Raw genomic sequence first — 22166 nt, 5'->3', positions numbered from 1 at the left:
TCCTGACGCAGACTTTGCCTCGGATCATGGTGCAGTCAGCAAGTGTTGAAGAGGGCATGAGCAAACAGCCACAGCCGGTAAGTTCTCCAACCCCAGATGATGTTAAATAGATATTTATATGTATCAGAAATGCAGAGACATAAACTATGTTGAAATATGGCGTGCCCTTCATTATCTCACTAAAGAATCCAAAAACACTTTACTTTAATTACAAACACTTTTCTCAGTGGTATTACTTCTGATCTGTCTGTTGCAAGTATGGAGGGGAAATCATGCTAGCCTGGCAATTGATAAGACCTTAAGTTAAAGAACTAATATAATAATATTGCTCTTATTGGTATTTTATTGTATTCTTATTTATTAACCCCTTTTACACAGTCTGTACCAGGCACAATGTTGCGCCGTTATTTCTCCTCACCATTCTGTTTTAAAGATACGGAAATCTCTTTTGCGTTGGGAAAGTCAGCATGCTAAAATCACGCACTGGTTGGTTCTGTGTAATCTCCATAAACAGATATCTACATGCAGACTCTGTAGGTGACAGAACAAGGTTTTGGTATCAGAAGTGTTCTGTAGTTCCATCTGTAGTCCGAGTACTATTGATCAATGACATTTGAGCGGCAGGAAAACAGTCCATTTGGAGAGGTGGAGCACACTGACTGAATGCAATCTCAGAACCCATCAGCTGTAGCCTGATGACGACTTAGCTTTTTATCAGCTTTCTTAAATGTATCTGTGTTCATATGCAGATATCGGTTTATAAATTTAACTGCTGGCAACACCAGATCGGCCAGAAATATTGCCCCTCACTCCCGGAGGCTTATTGTTGGCAGTGGGTTCCAAGATTAGGTTCAGTGTAAAATAAAAAATAAAAAAAGCAAATAGGTTGTTTACTTCTTCACAGCATTGTTGTTGAGTCAAGGTGTAAAAGAGGCTATTATGTTCCTCAGATTTTAGTGAGAGCCTACATTGGGATTTTGGTTCATGGCAGGTTCCCACAGTCATGGAATACCTGGAAATGTCATGGTATTTAACAAGCCTGGAAAAGCCATAGAATGAGTAAAAATCACCGGAAATTTTGGAAAAGTTATGTTATTTTGTCGTGTGTCATGGAATTGTCACAGTAATCTTCCAAAGATAATCTTCCACATGATGCAACAAAATGGCAAATGTATTTTCTGAAGCTGCTGACATTACATAATATGCGTTTTGAAGTTTTATTTATCATCACATACATTTATTCATTTTCTCCCTATGTTCCATCTCTCCATCTATGTATGCAAGCTAGCTGAGATTATGTTTAAATAGAGTTTGAAAAACACCAGCAAGTGGGGCAAGATTTTTCTTTTAAATATGGGTCCTTGAAAAGTCATGGAAAAGTTTTGAAATGTTCATCAAAATGTGTGAAAACCCTGTTATAGGAAGGGGATAGTGAGTGGTGTTTTTTGTACTTAAGTGTGTCCGTGCATTATTTTTCCTATTTTTCTTTAGTTTGTGTTTTGTAATGTAATGACTGAGAGAAACAATTGAAACCAACAAGAACAACCAATAAGTTCCTTTAATTAGACTTACTGCAATGTATAGCATTATGCTGTTTTTACAGGTTGGTACAGATTTCTTTAAAGTTTAAAGTTAAACAATGGATCAAAAGACCACATGTAATGTGAACCAGGTTACTTTTACTGATGAACCCACAAAGGATTATCACTCATTTCTGAACTCTGTTGAGGGATTGAGCATCTTTCAGCACATTGTTTTGGTTTGATTTACTCTTATGGCTCTCATCAACATTGTTGTCAGCTGCAGCAAGCAGGTTTTATCAGAGAAAAAGCTAATAAAACAGACAAAACCAAAGAGACAGTCAAAGAAAGCAACTAGCTTGAAGCAGAACAGTAAACCCAAGTTTTATCAGTGGTTTTGGTCTAACAGAAAACTACCTGACTTAGAACAACAAACCAATACATTCTATATTCTGTTCTATGGAATTAAGAGTAAACTTTGGAAACCGATGCTATCTCAGACAGCGCTGCATTTTGAGTCACTAATACCTTTGTTGCCACGGTTTATCTCTTAGGTTCCCATTGAGGAAATCATTTCTTCCGACCTCCAAACAGAGAGCTCCAGATCTGTGCCCCTTCCACCGCCAATCATCCGAGACATAGAAGACACCAACCCTAGCCCAGTGAGCGAAGCATCAAGTGGATACATGTCAACTAGCATATCTACAGCAACTTTGTCAGATGTCTACACACTAAGCTGGGACCTACCTCCATTATCCGGCAGCAGAGCTGATGGTTTTGAAGCGGTGCCAGATGAAGAGGAGGAGGACAGTCAAGTGACACAGTCTGACACTTACCCTGATTCTTTAGTCGTGGACCAATCAGAGCCTAAGGGGTCAGTCTTGGTGTTGGACGATAAGGCAGTTGAAGAGGGGACTGACTCGCCACAGTCCAAACCAGATGATACTCCATCAGATGTAAACCTGAGTCACCAAGAACCAAACTGGTCTCCATTAGCCCAGTACAAGGAGCAAGAAGAGCCTGCTTCAGCTGCAGAAACAGATTTAATATGCCAGAGCAAACAAAAGCCAGATTCAACAACTGGCCATATAGGATCAGAACAATTGGACAATTCAGAGACACTTATAGACTCATTGTTGGTACAAGAGAATGAAACCGAACAGACAGAGCTTTCACAAACAGACCACTCAAAACCAGAAGCCCCTCTGATGGAAGAACTCAAGCCAGCTGCCACAGACAAGACAGAAGCTGAACTGTCACTGTACTGTGAAACACAACCTTCCACACAAGAAGGTCAAAGTCAGTCTCAAACAATTGTCCCTCTGTCACAGCAACCTGAAGAAGACCAGACAACCTTTGAAAGTGCTGAAGATCCAGCTCCTGGCCTGCTCCCAGTTATGTCTGAAAGCTTAGTTCCAGCTCCTGCCCCATCTGTAAATTTGGTTCTTTCAGCTTCAACCGAAGAACAAGCCACTTTTGTGGCCTCAGACCCAAGTAGCACCTCTGACCAGACTTTATCCTCAACCACAGATGAAGTCCAACAGGAAGCACCTGCCAATGCATCAAAGAACCCTCCCTTAGCACCAGCTCCTCCTCTGTCCAGTGTTCAGCCTTCCAAACCTACTTCCACAGCGGCAAACCCCTTTAAGATACAGAAAGTGAAGTCTTCAGACCTCAAGTCCTTTGAGTGTATTGTGAGTGAGGAGAAGGATAAACCTGCACAGGTTGACCAGGCCACCAACCTCGGAGCGGGACTGAACCTCTCTGTTCCAATGGAGAGCCTGGAAATTATCTCTGACACAGAGGATGGAGATGCAACTGCAGTTCTCCCTGACTGGTTGAAAGAAGGGGAGTTCGTGAATGTGGGGAACAATAAGAGCGGCACTGTCCGTTACATCGGACCCACGGACTTTGCAGCAGGTACCTGGGTGGGAGTGGAGCTGGAGGTACCAGCAGGTGAGTAGAGCTGTCCTGTCTCTATCAGATGCATTTTAATTGATCTTACCGCATTCTTCACATACATTATGCTCAGTTCTGTCCCCACTCAGAATCTCAAACAAACCTCTCTTCATCTTTCTCCAGGGAAGAATGACGGTTCAGTGGGTGGCAAACACTACTTCCACTGTAACCCTGGTTACGGCGTGCTGGTAAGGCCAGACAGGGTGAGCCGGGGCGGCAACAAGCGCCGACGCCAGCATCAAAAGCACCGTAGTGCCAACCTGTCTGGATCCAGCCCCAACCTGGCAGCTCTTACTGCTCTGGCTAAAGGTGAAGGTGGTGGGGCATCAACGGGCCGCAGCAGAGGAGAGAACCGCAAGTCATGGAACACTTGAGAGGCTCAGTATCGGCTAATTCCTGGACACCTGCCTACAGCAGCTGATTGATGTGATTGTAGGGTAAGCTTTCAGAAAGAGAGACAATACAATGTTTTATTTGGCCAGATCGACCACAGGCTCCACTTTATCTGATCCTCTACTGTTAGGTTTTAACAACACAAGATAACTCAGTCCACGCTCCTGTGTGGGTAGAGAGAGACCTCTCACCCCTCATCATATTAAAGGACACCATCCTACCTAATGTACTTAGTTTTCGAAAATCACAAAGAAATATAGTTTTACCATACGATGTTAATGTTTTTAGGTTTATAAATGTATGTAACAACTCCTTTCTCTGTTACTAATTTAATTTGAAATAGTGGTTGTCTCAGTTTGGGATGGATTATTCCAGGGAAATTATCAAAGGGCTGTCTCAGAATCAGCACATTTTTCCTTTCAATATATTCTGCCACTTGCCCGGCAAAAGTATATTTGCATGTACATCAGTCAGCCAATCCATTCAAACCACGGCCAGGTGAAGTGAATTATGTTGATTATCCAGTTACAATGCAATGTTCTGTTGGGAAACCTTGGGTCCTGGCGCTTAAGTGGATGATACTTGACATGCACCACCCACCCTGCCATGTGGTGTCTGGTGTCTAGTGGCAGGTTCTTTGAGTCCTGTTGGTAGTGATGTGGGGCACCACCACGTTCCACAGATCCTCAATCGGATTGGGATCTGGGAAATTTGGAGGCCAGGTTGAGGCCTTGAGCTCTTTGTCACATTCCTCAGGCCATTCCTGAGCAGTTCTTGCAGTGTTACAAGATGCATTGTCTTGCTGGGGGGCCACTGCCATCAGGCAGTGTCATTGCTATAGGGGAGTGAGTGTGTCAGGTGGCATCCACATGAATGTCAAGACCAGAGTTTCCTAGCAGAACCTTGCATTGAAATGAGATAATCAGTGTTATTCACCTCACCTCTCAGTGGTTTAAATGTTGTCTATTCTATGTAGAATTAAATGTTAATAGTATCTAAAGTTAACTGGATTACTGTACACTGTACTGCATACACTTTGATGTGCTCAGAGTTCTAATGTTCAAAATGTGTTATGCAGCTACATGTTTGGATAGATGCCCAAGTATTGCAAATTGTTTTATACCTTTTGTATAATTTTATTCTTGTGCCTTGAAATATCACGACTACTACTCCACAGATGTGCCTTAGTGATACACCACCAAATTCTGTACTGCTGGAAACTGTCTTTACTGAGCTCATTTCAGCTCTTGAATGTGTATTTTTACTGTTTTAGGAAAAATAAACTTGCACTCCTTTTCTGATGAATTCTACTGAAATCTTACAACATTTTTAATCAATGTTGTCTCAAAGCAAGTGTGTCAAGATTGATTGATAGTGACTTCATTTTAAACAGAGATAAAGTGAGACTGTTTTTTGGGGATTTTTTTTTTTTTTTTATTTCCAAGTTTCGAATGACACTGTATGGAATACTTAAGAGGTTTGTCGATTGGAATGCATTTACTGTAGTATTAATTTTTGTCTGGTAAATAAGATATTTTATACTATGCCTGAATGCTTATTTATTTGAAGATGAAGACGTATTGATGATGAAAAGCAAAATCAACTTTTTATATTGTTAAATAAATTTCATTTTGCTCGTCAATCAGTGTGTGACAAATTTGTGTCCACATTAGAATGTGTAAACTAGAATTTGACCCTTTTTCAGACATGTAAACATGTCATAGTAGGAAAAGCACAGGTGTATTTTGTTAGGCCTCAGTAACCTTTGACCACCAAAATCTAATCCCAGTGGACAATTGTGCCAGTTTTGAAGACACTCCCTCAAGGTGTTCTTCAGATATGTTCACAAGAATGAGGTTGAGGTCACAGTGAGGTCCTTGAGCCCAACCGGACGTTCATGCCAAATCTGAAGAAACTCCCTTGAGATATCATGTTTATGAGAGTGGAACAGATGGATGCACAACCTGAAAACAATGTCCCCAGTCAAAGTTATTGCTGGTGTGGAGGCATGGCAACAAGATAGTAAATCCAGAAAAGGTCTCATTGATATAGCTTTATTCTCTTGTACATTATATATATATCATACTAAAATAAACACAAGTTAAAAAATGAACAAAGAAACTGTACAAAAAAATGTATATATACTACATCTTAATTACAGAACAGTCTACTGTCCAAAAAAGGCACTAAATTCTGAAATGGGCAATACAGTAATTTTGAACATAACTAGATTTGAGATTGATACAACAGCATTCAGTCCTCTTTATCAGAGCTATATTGGGATGAAGTGGATGGTGTTTTCACTGGGGACACAGAAGGACATGTAGACATGTTGACCCTGACACACCACGAGAGGACACCCCTTCAGAGTAAGCACTACCACTGGAGTACACACGACACTGGGTGGGGAAAGCCTGTTTCAGATTTCAGTGTGTTAAAAAGATTAATCTGTTTCCAGTTTTCTCTTGGAAAAGCACAGAATCTTCTTGAGCACCTGAGGGTTCTTTCTTCCATCCCATAAACATTTCTGTCAAGCTTGAACGCTCACATAAAATACTGCTGGATTAAAACTTGTACTTGCTAATTGGGCCATGGCATCTCTCAAACACTAAGGCAATTCATATTTTTTTAAAGTGTTTTACAGTGAGAGAATAATCTCTAAATGCACTCTTTGTACTCTTTTCCTTCCACACGCAACTTATTTCAAACATACAATATTCTTTGTACGGAGACAGAGCATCACACCAAACTCCAGACACAAATCCTTCAAATAGAAGAAACACTTTGCTTGTTCATTTTAAAAAGTGTTTTATCAGCATATACTCTGCATATACAAGTGAGTAGTACAAGTCAATTCTAATAAGTGTGTGCTCCTCTTCAGATCTTTAAGTCTCAAGTTTTAAAGGAATAGTTCACTTCAAAGTTTAGTTTTTGGTCAAACATACAGTTGATCAGCCTCCTAGCTCTGTCTTGGCCATTTCTGTTAGTCCCTTTAAACTGTCATACATGGAACACATTTAATCAAACTGCAGCATCCAAACAATTTTCAGTCCCTCCAGGATGGTGTGATGTTGCAATAAAAAAAATAAAAAAAAGAACTTAATTGAATCGAATACAGCCAATCCCAGTGAATTCTGTGCAAACTTCAATTGTGTCCAATCACTGCAACTTTACCGCGATTGTGACTATTTAAAATGAGTAAAATCTCATTTTATTATATAGCTGCGCACGAGATATTGATTCAGGGAACCCCTCTCTTTCGCTGTTTATCATGAGACTACTTCTGCAGGACCAGAGCTCTGCACCTGAGACAACGGAGTCTCTCACACACACACACACACACACAAACACACACGCAAAGTGACAGTGCTACCTGTTAGCAAATGTTAGTAATGGCTACCGTTACCCAATGGTTACTAACAGGTTTAAAAACAGAGTTGAGCCAAGGATCTACGTTAATGTCTTGGCGGTGGATGTAGACCACTGCTGCAAAATATGATGAGTGCTGATGACATCATGTTGTCTTGTGTTAGCTTGTGCTAATAGGGCAGAGAAAACACAAGGAAAGCAGATCAAGGAGACAGCCCTTCAGCGCTGCATAGTGATGGCCAAATGAAGCCTTGAAGCATTGTCTTTAATTTCTGAGCCCACTAGATGGCGCTTCTTGTTCAACCAAAGGTTGAAAGCCCACTGAATTACCATTCTTTGAGCCTCTCTCTTTAGACCAAGAGCGGCATCTAGTGGGCTCAGAAAATAAAGACAATGCTTCACATGGCTTCATTTGGCCATCAATAGCGCTGCGCCGATCTCATTAATTTTTTGTCACACAAGAGACACAGCATCAATTTTTTTGTACAACATTGGTGAGGAAAGGAGTCAAGCTTCCAAAGAAGCAGAGAAAAAGAGCTGCTATGGGAGCAGGTATGTACGAGCAGAGAGCAAGTGAGGGAAACACATTTAATTCTTGGAGTGGTGAGACTGGAAAAAAGACAGTGGTGTGAAATGGTGCACAGTGACGCATCCAAGAGTGCTGACGTGTATCTAGCTGCCACTCGTGTGGGGTTGTACATTGAAAATAACAGGGGCATATTTTTGGGGGTGTGGCACTCGTCTCTGGTGTGTTTTGGCCCTAATTCTGCAGGTAACGCTGAATATTCATAGTAAGAAATTTTCAAAAAATGTCTATAAACATTGCAACACGCAATAGGATTTTTTTTTTTAAATTTTTTTTTTTTGGAAAAGCTGCAGTGAAATCAGACATTGAGGGCTGCAACAATCCCAAAAACAGAATTGAAATTCTGGAGGGACTGAATTTTATTGTGTTTTGAATAACATCAGCACTTTATTTTCATACTAACCTTAGTAAAGTGTCTATTGTCTTTATAAATGTTACCATTTCTCAAAGCCATATTGTATGAGTTATGCATTTTGCAAGAATATCACTATTAAGAAACCAAAATCTCACGATGGAGTTTGGTGTGGCGTTCTTGGTGTGGAGATAACAGCACATACTGGGGCTTTGATTTAATATGATATGGTGTGTGTGTGAAGCAGCTGTGCTGAAATGTTTTCCCGCACCGGCCCCATATCAGTATACTGGACGTTTGCCATTTCAAAGGAAGGCTCAGGGGAGGGAAGGTTACACTTTAACAGCGATTCTTATTTTAAATAAGGTGCAACGTTTTTCATCTTTCACAAAATAGCTTACTACCTCAGACACAAACGGGGAGACTGTTGTTCAGTCAAATAAGGGATGACACAAAAGAAAAACAATTTAAATGATAATAGAAAAGCAAGTGAGGAGAAATTAAAAAGCATGATTAATTTAACAATAAAAGCATGTTTCATTTCAAAACATCTGTCATTCTTTTTTGTACATTACCATAAAAAATGAGTATAAATACATATTGTTTTTATCTTTCAACCCTTTCTTTTTCAAACACAGTTCCCAGTACTGAGTCACTGTGTTCGCAGCTTCGTACACACACACAGGCAATATATTTAAATAGAGCTTTACTAGATTAGAGCCCAAGGCTGGGAGCTATTCTACAAGCAGGATCCAGATTACAGATGATTTCAAACATCATTCATGGCCATATTTGACTTTTTAAAACATGAAGAATTATAGTGATTTCTGGTTAACTACGTTGTTTAATCCTGCTTTGAAGAATATTTCCACAGTTCTCCAAAACCATCACTACTGCCTCATTTACACTGAATGGTTCAACTCAACTCTACTCAGCTCACTTTTAATATCAGTACCTTTCTCCTTTTGTTTTCCACTGCAGATAGTAGGCAGGATTATCAGTTGATCGCACACCCCATCAAACTGCTGTGACGTCATTGTAGCGCCATCCTTTCGTCAGCAACCGAACAGCAGAACGTTCTTAAACTGACCACAGCGTGGTTTAGTGGGCTGCCATTTTTAAAAATCTGGGTCAAGGGAATAAAAAAAAGTGGTTGCTTTTGAAGCTAGCTTGACTATTGTGCAGCTCTAGTTTAAACTAGAGCTGCACGATTATGGCCAAAATGATAATCCTGATTTTCATCAATATTGAGATTGTTATTTCTAACGAACATTAATTATTCATTAATCATTTTCAGGGATGCACAATATTGGACTTTTTGCTGATATTCAATGTGCCGATAACCAATACCAATATCATGGTATCATATCCACTTTTTTTCCCAACTTCTATTTTAGTGATCATTAAGTCTCTTCTGTAGTGTAATTAACACCACATTATGCATGCATACTCTCATCATGATGAGCCACCAGCAGATGGAGTCATAAAATACAACGCTTTTCAATATATGTAATATTCATCTATTGTGCTAAATAAGAAAAAGCATGTTGGCTAATTCTGGCTAGTTTTGGCTAGTGGCTAGTTCATTTTATAGCTGATATTGGCCTATACCAAAGACGTGCCAATACTATCATGCAGCCCTAAATGTTTTTGGGGACAAAATATTGTTATGATGCTTTCACATTTAAATCAACAAAGCACTGCTTTTACTTCCATGTTGTGCTACATTCCTGCTATTATTGCATCAAAGTAAGACTTAAAATAAGGTTCTTCATCTGAATGCAGTGCACCTGCTTTCAATACATATCTGCTGCTGTGTTTTGTTCTGTTTGGTTTTTTTATACAGTGGTCACGATACCATGACGTGCTGCAGTGTCACTGTCATGGACGTCTAAGTTGACACTGGCCAAGGAGGACAGGGATAATGCCAACATTAGCGATGTTATTCTTCCCAGCCTTGATGCATTCATCTTGATGCAGATTGTGGTGTTTTTCAAACAGTTTAAGAAGTTGTTGCTTTGAGGCGCAGACACAAGTCTCATACACTGTTTGCATGTGATTTGTTTTCTCCTTACCAATATACTTCCAAAGAACGGATGATGACGCATGATTTTTGTTTTGCCCGTCTGCAGTCGCAACATTCAGGAATGTTTTTCACAAGCTCATGTTGCAGGTTGCACAAGAAGCAGCATGACAGCTCTTGAGAAGTGGAGGCTGGCTGTTAGTTTAGGAAGTACTTAATTTAAATATGCAGTGGAGTTTTCTATGAGCAAAGCATTTTAAACGTCAATATCGTAGTGGATCATGTTCATTTAATTGTGGGAAGCCAAAATTGTGTTTAATATTCAAATAGATGTCCAGCCCTAGTTTTAACTCCACCTTTTATTACCGCCTTAGCTCGCTTGAATCCTTGACCGAGGTGGTTTTAAAAATGTATCAGGTACTATCCACAACAAAAAGAAAAGTTCTGACTGAGTCAAGCCATACTGTACAGTGGAAATGAGGCCTGAGGCAAGAGTTCCTTGAGAGCAACAGTTTGACATTTCAAGAAATATATTTGCGTTCTCTCTTGCCAACAGTTAGATGGGATCGATACCACTCTCATGTCTCTATGCTAAGTATGATGCTACAAGAAGGAGACAGTTAGCATAGCTTAGCATAGAGGCTGGAAGAGAAAACAGCAAGCCTGACTCTGTCCAAAAGTGAAAATATATTTCTATAAGCCCCTTAAAAGCTCACTGATTAACACATTATATCTCATATATAAAAGAAGGGCACAGGAAGTCACTGAGCCTGGCCAAAAAAAATCAGCACATAACCATCTGTAAAATAACAACTTGTCTTTTTCGAACTTAGTTTTTAGTATGGCTTTAACAAGACAAAATATAAAGGATTAATTACTGAGCTTTAGAGGTGCTAGTGGGCAGACTTCTAATCTTTGGACAGAGCCAGGCTCGCTGTATCTAGCCTTAATGCTAAGCTAAGCTAAGCTAACCATCTCCTGGCTCTAGCCTCATGTTACGCGTACAGTCATCAAACCTTTCATGTAACTTCCTCAGATATCAGTCTTTGACTGAAAAGGCATTAATACTCGGCAATTAGTAAGCCCCAAGGAACCTTTAAGGAACACAGCAGGACTTTGTCTCTGCTTCTGACATTACCACTATCTCCGCTCAAAGATGGTTTTGGAGAAGTTCCACCATGGGCAAAAAAAGTGGAAAATTATTTCCAATATCACCACTTAAAATGTCTTTGATTCCCTTCAAAGTGGTGCTTTAATCTTTGAGACTACATAGATGAAATTAAAACAGAGATCACCTCAGTTAGAAGTTCTGATATTCTAAACCATTTCCAGTGTGGATTTCGTCTAATTTGATACCACTGATATTTAAAAAATCTTCTGAAAGCACATTCTTTAGGCTATTATAAAGAGGCAGCGTCACAGAACAAGTAGTAAATAGCTTAGGGGTATTTTATCATTATATGTGTGGCTGCTAATACCTATCATTACTGACACAGGCCTGCTGTAGTGTCCAGCCTGCACGCGATGGCACGCTGGCTCAAGAGGCTTCACTGAGCGGGACAAACAACCTACGGGCGCCAAAGGAGTTAGTAGAAATCGCTTTGGATGAACGTCAGTTTCAGATCAGTCTTAGCTTTGCCTCTTAGCTTTTTGCTCCGAGCATCTTTTCCTTTGGCATGGATGACATTTAAAACAAAGCACAATTCCCCTTATTAGATAGCTTAAGTTTGCTTGATTATCACATTGACCCTAAATTGATTCTCATAGCCTCAAGTACTTAACGATAGTGTCACTGGGAAGCTAAATACCAAGGCAAAAATGATTGTATATCCAGTCGCCACGTGGGCTAAAACCAGAGGGAAATGCAGGTGAGAGAACTAAAACCACTGCTGCTGCTGGACATAAACCTTCACATTAAGTTTGGCTTTTTTTATGCATACTAAAAAATTCCTGGTCGTTCCCTGTTGTCAGGAAAAAAACCTGCCATATACTGCAAAAAGTAAAAGTGGAGTTGTCTGTATGAATTTAAGGCTACGTCTTTTTTGAGGTTTTCATCCAACAGCAGGTCTACTGTAAAAAAGCAAAAAGCCACTCCACTGAGGAATAAGAACTATAGAGGATATGAGACAGTGACTGGACAGTTCTGTCTGCTGATATTATCCTTACTGACTGCCTCGGTGCCAGACAGGGCGAGAAGGAAACTCTCACCATCCATCTTTCCCCGCACAAAGGCTGGAGGCTGCTCTTCAGGTGAATTGCACAATGAAGAGGGTGCATTTTGAGGGTTATGTAGGTAGGTAGAGTGTGACTGAGAACCATAAGAACCATATATATATTATATATACAGTACACGTTATTTTTCTGAGGTTGACGCTGAGGTGAGATAGACTGAGGATCGGCTCAGACAACCAGGCTGGAGAGGGAAGGAGAGGGGGAGTAAGGAAGAGGAGAGGGAAGAGAAGAGGTATCCTGTGAGGAGAGAGTGTATTCAGGGAGGAGAGGGGAGTTCCCGGGAGACACAAATCCCAGACGAGGGCCACCGTTTTGGGGGTTAAAGGCCTTGATTGCCCCCTTTTCTTCTTTATGTGGAACATTTTCATAGGATGTATAGTGACCCATTTCCGCCAGCTGTGTCAATATATTGGGTAGGGTGAGATGGGGGTGGTGGGTAATTACTGTTTACATGGACTCTGTGGGGGGAGGGGAGTGGAGGAGGGAAGCCGAGAGAGGAGGAACAGCTGGCAGGGGGCTGGCTGACGGACAGATTCAGAAGGTTTACTAAGTAGCATTATTTTGGTCTCTTTTTTTTTTAACTCCTCGTTTCTCTCCCCTCTCGACTCTGTCGTTTCTCTCTTCCGCTTCCTCCATCCCATTTACTGTGCAGTTCATTCGTCCTCCAGGGACTCCGTCTTGATGTCGTTGGGGACCCCTCCAGTTCTGGACAGGGCCAGGATGGTGTGGTTGACGGCAGCCATCTCCACAGCCAAAGAGATGGGGTCCTGGTGCTCGCTGTGTGCTGCACTGTCATCCTGAGACAGGGAGGAAGAGTTAGAAGACCAAGAGATCAAACATCTACTTATGTGGTTAAGACTCATTTTCCACCTCTCTGGTTTTGCCCTCATGCTGACTAACTCACCAACTGTCCACTAAAACCCTCCCTTAGATGACAATTGTCCAATTATAGCTCAGCAACCATAACTGGGCCTGGCACGCCTATCAAGCTTTGGATTTCTGCTTGTTAAAGTGGTGTGTATGAGGTCAGAGTAAGTAGGCCTGTCATGATAATTACACTTACCACACCATGTATGGACATGACCTTGATCATTTTTCTTACCTCAATATGGCCCCTTGTGTTTACTTGCGAGTCTGTTTATATATGAATGTCAGCAACATTTTAGCCAACATGATGCCAGAGTCAACCAACCATTGTAAAGCTTACACCACCCTGCCTGTGTGAGCAGCACATGACGGCTACCTTGCTGAGGTGCGGTGGCTTGCACGCGTGCGGTGTTCACACAGACTTCGTTACTGCTACAGAGCTGCCACCTGCTATAACTAGTGTATTTCCACAATTAAAAGTCAATGCTCCACACATCAGTGGAGCTGTGCAGTCAGCAACAGCATGGTCCTGCAAATGTTTCACAATAAAAAGCCTGGTGTTAACAAATGAAGGGGTTCTGTCCACAAAAATGTTGTCACAGGGCTTTTTTTTTTTTTTCAAACGAAGATGGAAGTTTTGAGTTGAAAAGAAATATTTATATTTTTCATGTCTGTGATAGACATTAAACTGTAGTGAAACATTGTATGATGTTAATGTGATTATAAAAAGACACACAAAAAAAACAGGCAAGACTCCTGTTCTTTAGATGTTCCCTATCTGTAGCCATGCCGTGCCTGAGCAGTGCCGCTCACACAGGCAATGTGGCCCTAGTGTAAAACTTAGGCACAGCAATTCTATCTTTTTTTCTCTCCACCCCGCCTACTTACAAAAGTCTGAAGGAAAATAAAATTACACTTAAAAGATGACACAGTGTAGCTTACTGGCAGCCTACAGCTGTACTTTATAGAGTGGAAAAGGCACAGTTAGCTAGTCATTAGCTTTCCCACCCCCTGGAAAATGAGCCAAAACATTAGTCCTTTGTAATTTTACCCTCCCAACAACTTCAATCTCCACTCCATAAATTCAACAGCAACTCCCTGGGCCAGGCCGTCCATCCAGGGGAGCTGACTACAACACAACAGTGGAATAATGGAGGTAACAGGTTCCCAGAGCTTCGCTAAACTTGTTAGCCTCAGGAGGCATCATTTGGCTTTTTTTTGTTGCTGAAACTTGTTTTAGGTCTCAAACTGATTCATTTTGGGCTTCTCCTATAAAGGTTCTACAATTCTGTAAATACTTTCTTGTATATATTATTTTTTTCTGAATGTCTGAATATTCTTTAGAACTAAAAGTTAAATGCTCTTTGAAAAGGTGTACTTGCATTCTTATGCTATTATCATTGGATTAGTGCTATAAAATGGTCTCAAAAGAACAATACTGTCATATCACTATTATTTCTGAGACACAATATTGTTCAACAAAAGTAGCTATTGTGACAGGCAGAGTAGTGAGTAGTGGTAGTACCTTTCTTCAGTGTTTCCAAAACCGAAAACAAAAGAACAAAAGTGCAAGGAGTGATTTAAACAGCTAATGTAAAACAGAATCCTTAGCATACATGGCTAACTAGCTTTCTACCTACAGTAGTAACCCAGTGTAACTTCCAGGCAGGTCAGCGAGCACTTCATGCTACATTATATTGTTGGTAGACTGGCGACATTGATAATCCCTGTTAAGAAATAACACTGTGGTATTTCCCCACTGTGTGAGATCTGGTCCTTGATGCCATCAGAATATAGGATTATGTTAGCCGCTCTGTCCTCGTCTTCGTTAGATGTGTGGAAGTTTACACTACATGAATCTCAGTTAAACTGCTCACCCAAAATAATATTATGTCTGCCAAACTCAACGGTATGTACAGTGGCATGTAAAAGTTTGGCCACCCCTGGTCAAAACTGTATTTATTGTGAATGGCTATGCAAGTAGAAGCTGAACTGATCTCCAGAAGGCAAAAGGTAAAGATGACACATTTCTTTAATATTTTAAGCAAGATTACTTTATAATTTTAATCTTTTAAAGTTTCAAAATAACAAAAAAGGAAAAGGGCCTGAAGCAAAAGTTTGGGCACCCTGCATGGTCAGTACTTAGTAGCACATCTCTTGGCAAGTATCACAGCTTCAAACACTTTTTGTAACCAGCTAAGACTCTTTCAATTCTTGTTCGGGGGAATTTCACCCATTTTTCCTGCAAAAGGTGAGATTCTTGGGCATGCACTACTCTTTTGAGGTCCGAGAATGTTAAGACCAGGGAAAAGTGAGGGCCATGGCAATACCTCTAGCTTGTTCCTCTTGAGGTGCTGTGGTTTTACAGATGATGTGATGTTTGTTTCCAGAATTTGCTGGCATTTAATTGAATCCATTCTTCCCTGTACCTGTGAAATGTTCCCTGTGCTACCAGCTGCAACACAAGCCTAAAGCATGATCACACAACCTCTGTGTATAACAGCTGGACAAATGTTAATTTCATCAGTCCACAGGACATGTTTAAAAGAAAATAAATCAGCCATGATTAGTTGTTCTTTGCAAACTTCCGATGATGAATTTTGTGGTGAGAACTAGGGGTGAGCCATATCATCTCATTCACGATAATACCAATATATTTCTAATATCGTGAAAAATTCATATTTTGATATTCTAAATATTTGGACTTGTTGACATATGACATCATACTGTTACCCATGGCAACAACAAACATGGCTGAAAGCGAAATAATTAGCGACTTGCGATAGTTTTAAAAAGAGGAACAGCTTTAGTAGTGTGGAATAAACTGTGCTGTTATTAGGCCTGGGCATCCTGAATGTTTTATCAACAGCCCTGGACTTCTCAGACTCTTTTAGGAAACTCCTCTCTCACTGTGCGCACACGGGAGTCGGTGTCGTCAAGTGATTGAACCTTTAGCAATATAAACATACGTGATGCTCGTGGCTTGACAAAAACTACATACACGTGAATGTGCAGTAGTTATGGTAACATAACAGCCTGTTGCAGGTTACAGCATGATGATTAGAGGAGAAATGGCAGAGCTTAAAGGTCCAGGTGGATAAAGAAGAACTCAATCGTTAAGGATTTTGCAAAGAGAGAAGGAAATCGCCTGTTGATTTATATATACAGATCCCAGGGTACATTTATTTGTATTTGGGAACTGTTCAAATGTGTCATTAGTGGTAGACTTTATTTTGTTGAACTATTAATATTGTATACAGAATCTGAGTCTCCTACAATAACCCAACAAGCAGCTCTCTGAGAAAGTTTTCTTGGTCTGCCAGACCTCAACTTGTCCTCCACAGTTCCTGTTAACTGCCATTTCTTAATTACATTACAAACTGAGTAAACAGCTATCTGAAAACACTTTGCTAGCTTCCTATAGCCTTCTCCTGCTTTGTGGGCATCAGTTATTAGAGTTTTCAGAGTGCCAGGCAGCTGTTTAGAGGAGCCCGTGGCTGCTGATTGTTGGTACAAAGTTTAAGGAGTCAGAGTATTTATAAAGTTTGAAATCTGCATCACCTGGACTTTCCTAAGGATGATTGTGAACAAGCCATAGCCCTAACAAGCTAATTATGGTCTGAGACACTGGTAAAAGTTGTCTGAGGGCTCAAATGTCTTGGGGAGCCCAGACTTTTATGTGGTGCTCCTTTCATTTTTCTCTCTAAAACTGCTAGCTAAGCAGCCAAATAGGATCATGTTACAGTGGGGTTAGGATGGTGAGACTTCTTGCCTTGGACATGCAGCTTTATTCTCTTTCTTTTAGCAAGATGTAGCCACCAAGTGCATATTTAAGCCCCTTTTAAAAGGATGTTGTTTTGAACCAAGCCAGCTGGAAACATTATACAGCTGAAGACAGCCTCTTTAGCTGATAAAATCTGCCAGCCACAGTTGTCATCAACGAGCAAAACCAACAGTTGCTGGCTACTAATGTGGCTACCATGTTTTAAAATCAAGGACACATGTTTCAAAAGTGACCAACAATTTTAAGTGGTCGTTCTGCTACCATGATTACTGTCAACTGCATATGTACTGAGAAGGGAGAGAAGGGTAAGCTTGACAACTGCAGCAACAGTAACAAAGGTGGGGGAGGCTAAGCGAATGGTCAGTTGTGATTTGGTTAGTGACTATACTGTAGCATTTCAGTTTGTAAAATTTAACAGGCCAACAGAGAAAAGGAATATTCAGTGTGCAGTAAGACCTGCTCATAAAATACAGTTTTAAAATTATTCCTCATAACCAGGAAACTATGTTGTCACATTATATATGTTATTCCAACCAGCATACATTTTCTGCCAACAGGAGGGAAAAACTATAATTCTGCAAAATGGCAAACCAACCTTACAATATCTGCTGCCTTGTGTTTTTTTATGACTGAGTTTGAATTTGTGAAAGCAAATTGTTATTGGATGTTAAAAACTGAGGTCACAGGAGCCAGAAAATAGGCGAGCAATGGCACCAAATCAACTTTTAAGCGACATGCCGCCTGATTACTGTATTCTGACAGCTATTTAAAGACATGCAATCAGAGTATAATTGTGTTGAAGGGACCGCTCTTAACCTCTGTGTGATTTGATTGTGAGTTTTCCTTGCCCTCTTTTTGGACTGCACTGGAGAGCTGTGCTCCCTGCAACTACAGCCACAAAGAAATGCAGCAACATAACTGCTAAACTGAGGATCAAAATGGACTGGCATGAAGGCAAAAACTGAGCAAGTATGAGCCAGGTTAAAGAGAACCAGATCCTATTTCCCTGAGAATTAATATGCATTGTTCTGGTTAACATAATGGCATGTTTCAACGTGGATGTACCTGTGTTGGTGAGGTGGGCTCCAGTCGGTAAAGGCCAAAAGGTCGGCTTAGAGGTCTCTTGTCAAAATAGGGTAGGTCACATGCCTGGAGGTAATAAAAATGGCCATTTAACAATGTACGATTAAAAAACTCAAGTATAATTAGAGAAACAATTCACAATATTCAGAATAGCTTGTCCTCTTTCATACTTCACTAGTTCAACACTGCTTGACAGATTAAGTACACCCTGTGTTCATTACTCTGGAATGGTCAACTGGCTCTTTTCACTTTCAGCAGCCTTGACTTGACAGGAAGCGTTTACATGTTGTGCAATCAAGAGTAAAGCTAGAAGGCTTAAACTGAAACACAATCTTGAATTGTAGGTTTCTACAATATTACAGAGCCTTGATACTTCCTTTGCTCCAGCTCAGTTTCCATTGGTTACAGGAAAAAGAAGAGGAGAGCGAGCTTTTGTTAATTAACATGCCTCAGGCAACAGTTCTTAGCAACATTACTTCATAAAAATAAAAAACTTTATGTGCCTTCTATATTTGGGGAAGGACATATTAAAAGTTCATCTAAAGGAAAACAGCAGCTCAAATGTTCTTGTAATTTGTCTCAGTGGCACGGTAATGTGGCATTAAGTCTACATGGTTTAACTCCAAGCAAACCCAACAAGCTGCTAACTTCTATTACTTGCATAACTTTAACAAAAGAGAGGGAAACTAATTAGTTAAGTCAACTGATGCATTTGAAAGACATGTAAAATACATGATCACACTGATTAATGACTAGAAATACAGAGTGCTGTCCAAGAACAGAGTGAGCCTTGGATGTGGACACATGGATGTGAATGGTTGGCAAGAGGTTGATCCAAGAAAAACAAAGGAAAAAATATAAATTGCATCTGCATCTGATAAAAATATCAGACACAGTACAGTACAAAATGAAGATATGAAGCTTTAACACACAGAAAAGTGAACTGTTTCTCTTCGATCAGACAAGTCGTTTACAGTACTGTATGGAACATAAATCTGGATTTATGTGTCTCTTGAAACTTAATCACTCTCTACCTGCTCTGAGAAGTCGTTCCCATCGATGTCGTCACTGTTGGAGTGTCCCCCTGGACTCTGGACATCTATCCCATGACTCTCCAGGATTGTGGCTTCTTGGAGGAAGAGGATGGATTGTTAGATTTATGATAGATGACTGATAATATCCCTCATAACGTACTGAAGAGCAGTGATTCCCAAACAGGCAACATGGAAAAATTGTGTCGCTGAATTCATCTGAAAAATTATGATCCAGTTTAAAAATATACACTCAGTGACCACTTTATTAGGTACACCCGTAAAATCTATTACAATTCAATACAACAGCTCTGCCATATATTCATTCTTCACACGTCTAGATAAATACTGGATTATCACTTCTATGACTGTCTATGTGTGAGTTATCATAGAAGTAAACTTTATGGCAGAACATCTGTATTGGATTGCACAAGACTGTACAGGTGTACCTAATAAAGTGGCCACTGAGATTAATGGAGTGCATGTTAAACTAGTTAATCAAAAATATAATTGCAAACAGTTAAAAAGGATAAATGATAATGGATAAACACTTGTAATAATAAGTTAAAGTAATGCATAAATGGTTGAAATGGCTTAAAGTAATGAGTAACTGGTTGAAATAGTTAGCTTCAAGCAGTATTGGAAATTAATTTTTTTATTCCACCTTCCACTGTGGCTGGTGGATTCTATTATCTACCAGCTACTCAATAGATTACTGTTGTTTTGTTGGCTGGTGAGGGAGGCAAATCTATCAGCCATTTAACTATTTTAACAACATTTTGCAGGCGGTTGGTGCTAATTTCAAACCCTGGCTTAAAGTAATGGGTAAATGTTTGACATTTATTTATTTATTTATTTTATTTCATTACTTTATTTGTCAGGGACAGTGCATATTAATAAACATTTCTGTAAATACGCCAGAGTTAGCCCTAAGGCTAGTTTTCATCTGCTGTCCCTGGCCAGATGGGAATTGGCAGCCTAAAATTTAAAAACAGCAAATTTAAGACATTGACGTGTATGTTACAATAAAACACAGAGAGACACAACAAGGTAACCTAACTGCATAAACAGAGACAGACAAAAAGAAAGACAAGTGAGGAAGCATGACAACAGCAACGCCAAGGCAAGTCAAGCAACAAGACAATTTAACAGCAAACACAAACACAGACCAGAAGCAACAAGCAAAGAAAAACAACAACAAAAAACAAATACAAGCAACAGGACTGCAGGTTTAGCAACAGGGCAATTTGATGTAATGATGAGTATATCCAGACAAGTGTTGACAAATTTGGAAATTTATGAACCATTTTTTTTTTAACTGTGTGGAAAAGGACTTGTATGTAGTCAGGTCCCTGATGTGAGCTGGTACAGCATTCCATTCATGTGCCGCTTTGATTGAAAAGGCAGACTGCTTGAAAGCTGATTTTCGCAGTGGGATGATGCAGTTTCTTCTTGTGACTCCTCTTGTGATCTGATTTGAGTTTACTCATTGCTGAATAAAGCTACTGAGTGGAGGAGGAGCTAGACCATGAATTATTTTATAGATGAGGCATACATTTGCATATTTTATAAAGTTTTCCCAGCTCAAAAGATTATATTTTCCCCATATGTTGCAGTGATGGAAGCTGTTAGGTTTCTTGTCGAGGGTTTTCATGGTTTGATTCTAGTGGCCTAGTGACATAGTGGTAAGTAATGGATAAACAGTTGGAATTGATAGCTAAAAGTAATGGATAAACAGTTGAAATACTTAATTTAATGTAATGGATAAATGGTTGACATATTTAGTTTAAAAGACAACTGGATTGGAATACTCTAGGGCTGTAGCCTCATGGTCGACTAGTCGATTATTTGGTCGCTATGCTCTTGTCCAACCAAATTCTCATTGGTCGAATAATCGCTGTGTTACTTTCATAAGGAGAAAAGTGCTACACCAACAGCTTTCCAGGATTAATCCATTATTTCCTGTGATGGTGGGACAGGCAAAGTTACCTCTGAAAATGACTAGCCTCGCGTCACCAGGCTCTTGAAGCGAAGAGCCTGGTGTCTATTCACTCTGAATTTTGTCTGGATTCTGGTTCCGTTCTAGGGAGCGGATGCGGTATTCACCAAATTCACCAAACTAAAAGTGTTCACCATAGTAAAACTTTAAATTCTGGCGCACCATCGATTTGGGGTGATGAGGGGTGTAAGAAAATCGATTAACTTAATGGCTTGGGGCTTTTCTTGTAAATTATATTCTTTAAATTAAAAGTTTCACCGCATTTTTATTAGCTTGGTGCTTTTATTTTTTACAGAAAGGCACATCCATCGAATTCCGGATCCTGTCTCACTCGCCCTGGTTCCGTTTCCTTACCAAAACGGCCACTTGCGGCCCCAGACTAGAAAATGACAGAAAGTTGAACTCGCCCACCCTCACCCTCAGTGTCACAGTGAGGCAGACCTCTTGTCTGTCTCTGTAAGCTGACACCATTTCCCTCAGTGGAAACGAAGCTTGTATTTACTTGTATTTCACGGATAAGAAACAATAAATTGTGAAGACAGTAAAGCCTCCACTGAAATAGCATTTTAAGTGTTGTGTGTGATTTATCCTTCAGGGATTTATACTTTGGGATCTACCCTGGCTTCATATGAGCAGAGGAAATCTCCGCTCGTCGCTAGGCTAATTTATACAATGTAAAATGCTATAGAGTGGCGCTAATAACGTTAGCATGTTGTATTTGCTTGGAAAACATGTTTAGTACAAGACAGTTGTTTTGTTGGTGAATGTTGTGAGTTGTAATGAAGCCAAATTATGTACCGTTACCTTTGTTACATGTTGCTGTTGTCCCTGGTTTTATATGAGAAGAGGAAAAGATCGCTAGATGCTAGGCTACTTTATACAATGTAAAATGCCATAGACTTGTGCTAATAACGTTAGTATGTTATATTGGTGGGGAAAATGTGTCCGGGAAAATGTGTCCAGAAAAA

The 22166-nt window shown here is 40.1% G+C and overlaps 2 protein-coding genes across 7 annotated transcripts in view; one reads left to right on the top strand and one right to left on the bottom strand.

Moving 5' to 3' along the window:
• LOC125897348 (kinesin-like protein KIF13B) overlaps positions 1 to 5514 on the top strand; it is a 71462-nt gene extending 65948 nt beyond the window's left edge. For all 4 annotated transcript variants that reach the window (XM_049590632.1, XM_049590631.1, XM_049590630.1 and 1 more), the window contains 3 exons: positions 12 to 77; positions 2075 to 3476; positions 3603 to 5514. In XM_049590632.1, coding sequence (XP_049446589.1) covers positions 12 to 77; positions 2075 to 3476; positions 3603 to 3853 — 1719 coding nt within the window. In that variant the 3' untranslated portion in view covers positions 3854 to 5514. The remainder of the gene's footprint in view (positions 1 to 11; positions 78 to 2074; positions 3477 to 3602) is intronic.
• Positions 5515 to 5917: 403 nt separating this feature from the next.
• The window catches only part of hmbox1b (homeobox containing 1 b), a 43432-nt gene continuing 27183 nt past the window's right edge, over positions 5918 to 22166 (bottom strand). For 2 of the 3 annotated variants that reach the window (XM_049590687.1, XM_049590688.1), the window contains exons 8-10: positions 19203 to 19297; positions 18151 to 18234; positions 5918 to 13231 (exon numbers count right to left, since the gene is read on the bottom strand). In XM_049590687.1, the coding sequence (XP_049446644.1) occupies positions 13088 to 13231; positions 18151 to 18234; positions 19203 to 19297 (323 nt within the window). In that variant the 3' untranslated portion in view covers positions 5918 to 13087. The remainder of the gene's footprint in view (positions 13232 to 18150; positions 18235 to 19202; positions 19298 to 22166) is intronic. The other variant, XM_049590689.1, reaches the window with a different exon arrangement.

Source organism: Epinephelus fuscoguttatus, linkage group LG11, assembly GCF_011397635.1.
Source record: "Epinephelus fuscoguttatus linkage group LG11, E.fuscoguttatus.final_Chr_v1".
Lineage (NCBI taxonomy): Eukaryota > Metazoa > Chordata > Actinopteri > Perciformes > Serranidae > Epinephelus > Epinephelus fuscoguttatus.
Note: the sequence above shows the minus strand (reverse complement) of the source record. Positions and strands in the feature narration are given on the sequence as shown.